This window comes from Cariama cristata, unplaced genomic scaffold (genome assembly GCF_000690535.1).
Source record: "Cariama cristata isolate BGI_N322 unplaced genomic scaffold, ASM69053v1 scaffold39917, whole genome shotgun sequence".
Taxonomy (NCBI): domain Eukaryota; kingdom Metazoa; phylum Chordata; class Aves; order Cariamiformes; family Cariamidae; genus Cariama; species Cariama cristata.
Genome location: NW_009626707.1, coordinates 25680 through 36812, shown reverse-complemented (window position 1 = coordinate 36812; position 11133 = coordinate 25680). Strand labels below are relative to the sequence as shown.

The following is an 11133-nucleotide window of genomic DNA, read 5'->3' as shown; positions in this document are numbered from 1 at the left end:
AGAGTTTTAAAATTTTTTTTTTTAGATTTTTTTTTTTTATTGTGCAGTGATAGAATTATGCTAGTAGTTGGTAATCAAAATAATGTATATGAGAAAATTGGGAAAAGGTGAGTGGACTAAAAAATGGTTTCCAAGATAAACTAAAGTGTGCTAAGCTACTGTGGAGATACTGCTGACGATGTGCCAGGAGATGAGATTGCCTGGTGGGAGGGAGAAGAAAGGGTGTCGGGTGTTTCTCCAGCCATAGCTCCCTGTTCCACACCGTGTTAACAGACCTGATGTTTCTGAAGGCAGCAACAAGAGCGTGATGGTCAGGGACCGGCTTCGTATTAACAGCAGCCCCAGAATGATGGGGAGAGAGGGAATCAAACCCAATAAAGCACAGAGCATGTGCTAATGCTAGTTTTCTCATGGTAAGCCCAGCTGCAGAAGGGATGTGAACCACTGTCTAACCAGTCTTCTGGTTTGTGAAGGCTAAATTCTTGAGGTTTTTTAAGTATACGTTGTTTAGCCAATGACTCTGGCTAAGGAGTTGCTTGTTTAGTTTTTAGAGTTGGACCGGCTATATGGATGATACTCCTTGGTATATGGATGATGTAGCTATGTGGAAAATAGTAATAGGAAGTTATAACGGTATATGTATTGTGTGCCTTGCTGAAGTGTTGTCTTAGGTCATGAGAGCACGTGATTTAAATAAGTCTAGTTCAGTGCTAGAGTCCGGTTTCCACAGAGCAGACAAAATTACATCTTTTTATTGAAACCGCAAACCAGTAATAGTATAACTTATTAATCTCTTCTATAATTTGCACGTCGTAATAGATTAATGCCTTTCACTTTTAGGTGCTGGAGATCAGAATTTATTTACTTCCTTATATCCTACGCTTTCTCAGCAGCTTCCTAGAGAACCCATGGAATGGAGGAGGTAAACTTACATTTTATTCTGTGATACTGTTTCAGCGTGTGTTTTTAGACTTAGGTAAGCATGTATTTGTTGTGCTCCGAGAAGCTCTTACCATAAATGGAGTTGAATATAGCAACTGACTTGAAGAGAGGAGAACTTGGATAATCGAGGTAATGTTGTGCACTTCAGGATGATCATTTCCACACATCAATTATGTTGAACCTCACCTACTGAAAAATGATAGTAATGCTGTGTTTCTCTTTTGGTTTCGTGGTCTGTGGGTTTGTCTTGGTGTGTGCTCTGATGTGCTTTGGCAGCCATGTTCTGAAAGTGGCATGCTTTCTTCTCAACGAGAATGTAGGTAGAATTTATGTGGAATTAGCTGTTCTTTCCTGCGAAGAGTTCGGTATGGCACACTGTTTTTTGATTAGAAAAAAATATTTTGCAAATGTTCTTATTTGGAATTTTCTACTTTTAGAGGTCTTAGAGATACAGAAAATGTTGTATGAAAGCTGAAAAGCTTCTAGCTCCTGTTCTTGCAAAAAGCAGCATCTATCTCATTTCAAGCGATACCAAATTTTAGTTAACTTTATACAAACTGCAGTAAGCGCAGTTTGTGAGTTTCCAGTACCAGAGTGTTTCAGTTTATTCCTCTTCCCCAAAATACTTGTTCATTTTTATATTCTTCTATGTATGTCTCATGCACTAATTTCAGTTTTTAAACTTTGTAGGTCTTATGGCCGTGCTCCGAAGATGATTCATCTAGAATCTAACTTTGTTCAGTTTAAAGAGGAGCTACTACCCAAAGAGGGGAATAAGGCCCTTTTGACTTTTCCCTTTCTTCATATTTATTGGACAGAATGTTGTGTAAGTATTAGGAAAATGTCACGAAAAACTGAGTATTCCTATTTAAAAATGAGTTTCTGCTTGTGCTCTGTGGTATTTTTCATTTGCTTTTCATGCTTGTTTGAACAATTAAGTCTGCATTGCATAAGCATGCATACCCAATATTATTGAAAACAAAACTTAGTTTGAGTACTTTTTGCCATAAGCAGTATTTCTTTGTAATGTCGCTTGACACTAAGAGCACAGGCTTTTGAATAACCTACTTTCGGTACTTTGTCACGAAAAAAACCCCAGGATTTAACAGTGTTACTGCGGTAGCACAGCACACTTGCTTCATAATACAGAAATGTGGCTAGAGTATTTCAGTTATGATCTATTCACGAGGTTAAATCTTAAAAATATGCATTTTTTTCTTTAGTGCATCTTCCATATGTGTCAGGTATTGATATATGTCAGCAATCTAAACTGGGAAGATTTGGAATGTCTTAATCCTGTTTATCTACAGTTCACTGCTTTTTGGTTGGCCTCTGTTATGAATTAATTATCCAGGTGAAGGATAAAAGTGACACATGATCTGTGACCAATCAAAAACTATCCAGAACAGCCTTAAGAGTTGTCTGAATTGATCTGTTTAAAACCAACCCAGAAGCCAAAAAAGTGCCAAAGAACGCTTCTGTGTGGTTTTGATTTTTTCTTTCTTTCTTTTTTTTTTTTTTATGAAAAAGCTTTAAAACAGCCTAAGGTTTGAGCAGTGTTAGAAGGCACAAATACCACATTTCCATTACTAGGTGAGAATAAAACAGTTCAGCTTTGTAATTTCAAACATGTTTTTATTGTAAAGTGCAAGAATGTGTAAAATAAGAGTTTAAATTATGTTTACAAATCTTAATTTCAGTAATCTGAGGAATGATAATATACCAAATACTAAGATATGTTTACTGTTAACCAAAATACTAGAAAGAAGCTAAGTTCGAGGACCAAACCCTTGCTATACTTTACCTCATTTGATTTCTTTCAGTAAGTGAACTTATTGTCACCAATTCTATTTGATATGTCTTTCTGTTTGTCTTCTGTTGGAACAAATTTTGCCGTTTGAAATTGTTCAGAATGTCTGTTTGATTTGATGATTCACCACTTCTCATCCCAGGACACGGAAGTGTACAAAACTACAGTCAAGGATGACATCACCAAGTGGCAGAATGTTCTCAAAGCTCACAACTCAGTGGACTGGCTAATTGTGGTAGTGGAGAGTGATGCCAAGAAAAAGAATAAAACAAATATCCTTCCCCGAACCTCTATAGTAGATAAAATAAGAAATGACTTCTGTAACAAACAAAGTGACAGGTGAGCATTCTTTTACTTGCAAACATTTTAGCCTTTTGGGTAGTGTGCCGATTTAAAAACTCAGCTCCCTGTGTAACAGATTCCTTGCTCATGCAAGGACTTTCCTTGATGTCCAGCATTCAACCTGGTGGTACCGTAAGACCAGTGCTTTGAAGAAGACTGACCCAAGCAATAAAGAGAGAAGTTTATTTTCAGTTCTTCCTGGATTCGTGATGGCTTTGAAATGTGTTTCAAAAAGCTTTCAAGTATCTCCTCCTGGCTAAGAAAGGTTTAAGGGGAACAGTGTGGTAACAATCAATTTTTAGAACTTCAGGGGTTTTTGTTTGCCTAGGTACTTGCAACAGTGTTACCAGAATTACAGGTAGTGGGAATGAGGTGAGAGGGGAATGTGAAGCCAATTGGGATTATTTTTTACCATTGTACTTTCTACCTTTCACTTAATTGCCTTTTCTTTATGAGATATTTGACTTAAAGTCAGTTTCTTCAGATATTTTTATTCTAAGGAAAACAATAATGGCTGTATGAAACTGTTTCTGCTTTCATTAAAGTCAAAATACACAAATCTTCATTTGAAACCAACTTTAATAGATACTGACTTATTCTGAAACACTGCACTGAATTATTACATACTACATTTTTTTTCTTTTAACCTTAAAAGTTAAATTTAAACAGGAGATTTTTCCCTTAAGAATGAGTGACAGGATAAACATTTGAAGTTGAGAAGAGTAGATGGAAGCACTCATTGTACCTTGGTGTGAGCTGACAGTGACCACCAGGTCAGCGTGTTATAACATGCTGTACGTCAGCAGCACTTTCTTTGTACCTAGACAGTGTTTGGTATGTTACAGGATTATTTAGGCAAATAGTTCGAGCAACTCTGATTCACTTTACTTTTGGTTTCTAACCAATTGATTGGCTTGCTTTAATTATTTTGCTGTAGGATAAGATGACTTTTCTAACCAGAAATGGTATTTTACTTGGTGAGAGATTTCCTTCCTTTGGAGATATTGGTAGTTTTGTGAATGTTACTAAATTGTGATAGCAAAACCAAGGAAAGAAAATGCTCTAAAAAAGGCTAATTTATTTGTGAATTAATGAGATCTGTTTATTTATTTATTTATTTTCTGAGAAAAGCAGTGGAAGTTTCAGCACATAGGATGTGTAAAAATAAATTGAGATACTGTAAGAATATATTATGGAGGATTATTTTAAATGACTTAGAGGAAAGGCTGACTATATGTGATCTAATGGATCTTGATTTGTATCTTGCATAAACCTTGCCAGGAGTAACTATAATTACCGTTCTGCTGATTTGTATTGCTAAGCGGACTTTTTTTTTTTTCTTTGATAGCTGTAGCATTACTTATGTTTAAGTAATTAGAATACTGTATCCATTATTTGCTTAAAAAAAGTAAAGCTTTGTAGTACTCATTTTGTGGAAAATACTTAACTCTTCTCAAAGTATGTCGCAGACTTAAACATACATTGGAAAGTTTTAAAAACAGCACCAAAACCTCAACCAACCAAAAAAAAAATACCCAAAACCTCAACATACCTGCCCCCAAATAAACATAACTCTCAACCTTGGTTTTTGTCTCTGATTAGTGTTGAATGAAAAGCTAAATTTTGTTCACTCTGAATCTGTCAGGTGTGCACAGTATTCAAATGTGCATTTATATTTTTGAGGAGGTAAACATGAAATTCACATAGTTTTTATCAATCTCTTTACAGATGTGTGGTACTTTCTGACCCTTTGAAAGACTCTTCCCGTTCTCAGGAATCTTGGAATGCCTTCCTGACCAAACTCAGGACGTTGCTTCTCATGTCTTTTACCAAAAACTTAGGCAAGTTTGAAGATGACATGAGAACTTTGAGAGAGAAAAGGACTGAGCCAGGGTGGAGCTTCTGCGAGTATTTCATGGTCCAGGTAAGAGTCTGTTTTTATTGAGGGAAGTACTGAGTCCTAGTTTTAATAATGGCATTTTGTTGTTGTAGTTGACTTTTTGGTACTTTTAATGTTCCACTCACTTTTTGAGCGTAGGGGCAGGAAATAAGATGACCGGTATAAAAGCAGCATTTTCAGCTCTTGCTTGCAGCAGGTTTGTGTTACATTGTATTACAGTGCTATTACAGAAGCAGAATCTTTCCAGGCCTGTCAAAATTTTATGAACCTTAACGGAAGCAAGCAAACTGCATCTGGAAAGAGTTTTAGTAGTTGCTCTTGAATTGTGGGTAAATATCTCATTACTGTGCCTGTGCGGAGACGCAAACTTGTAAAATGCCTTGAATTCTATTTTTTTTGTATTTCTAAATATATCTTTGTTTTAGCTGGTATACGGAAAAGCAAGAAGCTCCTGTTCAATAGAATTAAAGGTCCTGATTCCTTTGGAATTTTCTGGTCCCTGTGCAGTACCATTTTCCGCACCAATTCTACCTCATCTTCGTGTCTCCTTTGACTTCATGCACTACCTCTTGCATATGATATATCTAATTCTCAGACTTTTTTCTGCTTCCCACTTTAGCTCTCTTCTCTGTGTACAACTGAACCTTTATTGATACTGCAATTGGTGCCTTCACTGTGCAAACAGAGGGGAAATAATTCTTACTGTTATGGGAGATGAGTCTTCAGCGATTTTTTTTTTTTTTGCCTTTTTTTTTTTTTTTTTTTTACTCAAACTTTTAATAGATGTATGAACAGTATCTTGTAGTGAATCAGGATCTGGATACACAACAGAATTTACTGGCATAGCTGTGTGACTTAATCTTCTTTTGTGAACCTCCCTGTGTTAGCAAGAAATGATGCATCTGCTACAGTGGTGGGTTTTCCGGTATGTGTGAATGCTGGAAGGGGAATAATGTTGGAAAAAGTAGTTCCCGGAGCTGGATGGATGGATGGGGGCAGGCTGTAATACCAGACCTGACCAGTATCAGTAACATGCTCCTTATATTGCTTGTGTGTCAAAAGGAGGAACTGGCCTTTGTCTTTGAGATGCTGCAGCAATTTGAGGATGCACTAGTGCAGTATGATGAACTGGATGCCTTGTTTTCTCAATATGTTGTCAACTTTGGGGCTGGTGGTAAGTGTCTTAAAATGTTAAATAAATGTTAAGTGTATTAATTTCTTCACTGTGCTTTCACAAACATCCCAGTGCTTTGTGTAATATATGTGTACTTGGGAGAAAAAATAGTACATTGCAGTGAAAATGCACTAGGCAGTTTGTGCTCTTGTTTTATGCTGTATGCAAACTCAAATGTACATCAGTTATAGTCTTATTAAATTTTTGGTTTTTTATCTCTGAGGCTTAGAAGGAATTTTTAATGAAAACCCGCGTTTTGCTCGTAATTGATGATGGTTACAAACACAGCCCTGAAACTCTGTAATTACCTAAGTATCGATCTGGCTGAGATACAGTTGCTGTTTTCACAGCTCACTGCTAAGTTATTCAATAAAGAGCTTCCTGGAGAAATGTGCTCAGTTTTGCCTCAAATTACATGAGACGTTTGATAATCACTAGAAAACTGAATAGAAATATGTCCTTAATCTGCACTACAGAAGATTTAACTTTCTCTTCAAGAAAAAGTACTGTGCAAGAAGTATCAAATAACTTTAAACTGTTTTAATGAGGTAAAGCATGTGTGGTTATAGAACAGCTTTAATCAGGTGTGTGTTATGAATTGGGTGAAAATATAGTGCAGGAGTAACTGCAGTGAAATATATTTGTCCTGACTGAACCTAATGCTATACCTGAAAGGGGGGGCACATCTGTCCGTGATAGCTGAGTAAGAAATACTTAAGTAGATAAAGCTTGTTTATTTTGAATTTCGGGTATGCTTATAATTGCTAAGAAATACATTAAAAACTGATTGCCACTATACTAATAACAAATATGGAATTAAGACTAAATGCCTATGGGGTTTGAATGTTCTGAAATTCAGTTATTTACTTGGCTGTGGAAGTTCTGATGTTTTTTTGTTTTGTTTTTGAAGATAAGACATTAAGTCATTTATCCATGTGATAAACTTTAGAAAGAATAAGCCAGCTTACCACCTCTGGAGGGAGGAAGAGGAGGCTTTGATAGAAAGCAGTGGTTGATTCTTGGATATTAAATTTATTTACTTAGATGGTGCAAACTGGCTGACGTTTTTTTGCCAGCCAGTGAGGAGCTGGAATGGTTTAATTCTCCGAAAACCAATAGACATGGAGAAGAGAGAGCTAATTCAGAATCAAGAAGCTACTCTACTGGACTTGCGTAGTTACCTATTTTCTCGCCAGTGCACGTTATTAATCTTCCTGCAGAGGCCGTGGGAAGTTTCCCAGCGAGCACTGGAGCTTCTTCACAACTGCGTGCAAGAACTCAAGCTATTAGAAGTGAGTCTGTGTAATGTATTCCTTTATGTGAATGATTTTTATGATGATCTAACAAAATTTTTGAAGTTTATGTGTCAGTGACTGGCTGTGAATTATCAAAGTGATGCTGTAATAACAGTGCTAGAGTTGAATGTTTCATCGTGCGTATGTCTTTGGAAAGAAATTTGGAGACACCACATAGGAACACCAAACCTGTATTTAGTTAAAGTATTCTAGTCTTCACCTGGAAAGTTGACTACTTAAGCTGGTAGGTGATTTGTCTGCTTCTTTACTGGATTTATTACCAGTCTTATGAACTATAGTTTCCATCATTTAAATCTATAACAGTGTTGTATTGAAGAAAATAAGGCAGAGTGGTTAATATGCTGATATGCAGGCTAGTAGTCTGTAACAAAAACTTTTGAAGTAGAAACAGTATCCACAGTAGGGCTTCTTACTGCCATGCAAATTGGATGCTGCTTTGATCGCCTTTTGTGATTCTTAATTTGTGATTCCTTTTGGTGCGCAGTAAGGCTCTTCGGTGTTATGCATGTCTCCCTGGCTACCTCATCCGATGACAGAAGAGACAGAAACAAGTGACAGCACTCAAAGCTTTTTGTCCTGTTGCATGCCTCCATGCTTTACCCCTCCTCCCTCCATACTTTAGTTTCTACTGGTGTTTTTTAATCCTCTAAAGAGGTTTTATCTGGGATGTTGTACACTGAACATCCTCCATGTATGACCACAGGCATCTATGAATTGAAATACATCTTTAAGAGCAGCGTAGTGTGCATGAGAATATTTCTGGATTTCACCTTGTGGCTCATCCATGTTCTTAATCTTGTGGGTGTCTGGTTCTCTGTTAGCTTTATCTGTGCTATTATAAACAGTAGCTGTTAACTTTTGCCTGTCTGACATTGTGGTAGTAAGTTCCATAAGTTCCACCTGTTCGTCTGCATTTAAAAACAGAAAAATATACTTCAGATGTATTGCTGACATCTTCATATATTCTAAAACTAACATGTAATTCCCATAGATAGTTTTGTGTGTGTTTTATGGTGGTTTTTCCTTTCCAAAATAAATACATGCAGCCTTCTAAATCTCTAAAGGTACTTCCTGCAGTTCCCTTTTTGCTCCATCCCAAGTCTGTCCTCTGCCTCCAATGTTTGGGGCTCTTCTCTGCAGTGTCTCGTATTTCTGCTGTTTGTCATGGTGTGGTGATCCAAAGGGAATGCGGGTGTTCAGGCTGCGAGACGGTGACACTGATTTGTGCATACCATGTAGTTATCCCTGTTGTGATCTTTTTTTCAGTACAGGCAAACCTCTTAATGTGACTTGACACCACCGAACATGTAGCAGAAATCAGAACTACTCTGTTCTACTCTGTTCTTATGATCTTTTTCTTCCTGAAAATTCTTTCAGAGTTCAGATTTTTTTTTTTAATGCATTGTGCTTGCATGTTGAACTTTCCTATCACATTGGTCAATTACCTAGCTTATTATGGGTTTCAAGACTTTCATAGTCTTTCTAAGAGCAACATTTTTGCATTGTTTATGAACAGGATTTTGAGACACCTTTATTGTGATTATGTTTCAGATCTTTAGTTATGCTCATCTTTATCTTGATTCTTGAAATATTCTAGTATCAAACTCTTCTATCTTTATCTGTCATGTCCTGACTGATAATCCCTTCTTGGTCTTTTTTCTTTCTTTCTTTCTTTGTGGGTTGGTTTGTTTGTTTTTATCTCTCTTCTTTAATTAGTTGTTCATGACGGGTGTCTTATCCTCTTATTAAACTTACTGTTGTGAAGGCAACTTAGAGTAATTTCTCTCATTTTTTAAAAATTTACTTCTTAGTCTGCTTTTAATTTTAGTCTCAGTTAGATCTGATGTCTCCTTAGGAAAGTAATAATACATTTTCAGAAATTTTTCCTGCTTTCTTTAGGCTTAGTTTCCAAATTTTTGGAATTTTTCCAAGTACTAGTACCTATTAGTCCTCTTTTTCTTTCATCTTGGTGAATATATCAAATGTAGTTAATATAATCACTGTTTAGTTGCTTACCTGTCCTTGTTTTATGAACTAATATATATAAATTATTCAGGAGGTATTGAGAGTTGGCCTGGTTTTTGTGTATTCTTTAGAATAAGGTCTTCCAAGAGGCTCTGCTGCATGGTATCAAGAAAAGTATTTTGCTGAAGTATTTTCTCATCTGACTGATGTTTATTTCCCAGTTAATTTTATCTGTTCATCTTCAGGTCTCTGTTCCTCCTGGAGCTTTGGATTGTTGGGTATTTTTGAGTTGTTTGGAAGTCTTACAAAGAATAGAAGGCTGCTGTGATAGGGCTCAAATAGATGCAAATGTTTCCCACACAGTTGGCTTATGGAGCTATGCCACTGAGAAGGTAAGCAAATGATGTGTTGCAGTCGTGGTATTAAAATTTTGAAGCGGACTATTTGTTTCTGTGGAATGGATTTTGTGCTTTTTACTGTGGAATTTAATACAGGGTTCTGTATATTGTCTCAAGTCTAGTCTAGATGAGACATCCAGGTTTATATCCACTTTTTCCACTGTCACACGAGGCCTGGGAGTAACTAGGGTGCGTTCACCTCTTTGTCTGTCCCCTCCTCCCTCACCACTAGTTTGATAACGATAGGCTAATTAAACTCCAGAATGAGCTCAGTCCATGTCGACAGAGAGAAGGAGCATGAATTTCAGTTATAGCAGGAGAAGCTGCCCAAATTTGGATGCATTTACCATTGTAAGTAGGGATTACAGCAATCTATTTACATAGTTCATTATTTCTTCGTGATGTTAGTATGGTAGTAATAGACCCCTAACTTCACTGAAAGTGTTACCCTTGGTGGCTTGTGAAAGAGGCAAATAAGTAATAATTGGCAATTTTTCAGTTACCACCCCTTAACATAAAGTAAAAGTTGTAAAGTGGCCTTTTCAGTTTGGTTAAGCTCCTTCCCTACATAGGTGAATGCCTTTTCAAGTTCCACTTACTCTGTTTCTAAGAAAGAGTTGGTGTCTGAGGTTGCTCCTGCTTTCCACTGTTGAAAAACAGCGTAGAAAGATGAGAAACTCCAGAAATGATTGAAATAGCATACTGTGATCTTCATGGGTGTTTTTGAAGACCAGCGTAAGCTCATCCTCTTGTTTGCATAGCCTGTAGAGTATGTTCTGTTTATTTTAATCATAGTTTGTTCATATTTCAGTAAACTTAGGAATCCTCTAACTGACCCTAGGAGGCCCTTGTCTTATTATAAAAGCAGAGAAAGGCAATTTCACCTTGAAGAATTACTGTTTTAAAAAAAAAAAGCGGGAGGGGGTGGGGAATCAGAATAAAGGAAACAAAGACTTGTTTAAAGTGGTGATGGGTGAATCACATTCTTCCCATGCTTCTTACGTGTTTCTATGGAAGGTGTGTACCTGAGTTGGAAATGTTCCTCCCATTCATAGCTCTTCTAAGACAAAGGCTAAAGGGAGAAATTGTAGGATAATGAGTAGCAGTAAGGTGGAACGGGCTGAGTGAAAGAAATTTAGCAACTAGGGACAAAATTAAGTGGGATTTAAAAAGTTAATGGCCATCCCCATTTTATATAGTGTAGAGTAATATGACAAGGCAAGAACTTTCTTGTTTTGTGGGCTTACCTTAGTAGTTAATCGAGTTAATTCTAAATGAATTAACCA

General features: G+C 36.7%; 1 protein-coding gene across 1 annotated transcript in view; it reads left to right on the top strand.

The window, feature by feature from the left end:
- Positions 1-566: 566 nt before the first annotated feature.
- Positions 567-11133, top strand: part of LOC104164710 (trafficking protein particle complex subunit 10-like) — a 34094-nt gene continuing 23527 nt past the window's right edge. Inside the window, 8 exon segments of the mRNA XM_009704130.1 lie at positions 567-633; positions 841-922; positions 1633-1768; positions 2895-3091; positions 4823-5018; positions 6057-6168; positions 7213-7460; positions 9695-9841. Of these exon segments, the coding sequence (XP_009702432.1) occupies positions 567-633; positions 841-922; positions 1633-1768; positions 2895-3091; positions 4823-5018; positions 6057-6168; positions 7213-7460; positions 9695-9841 (1185 nt within the window).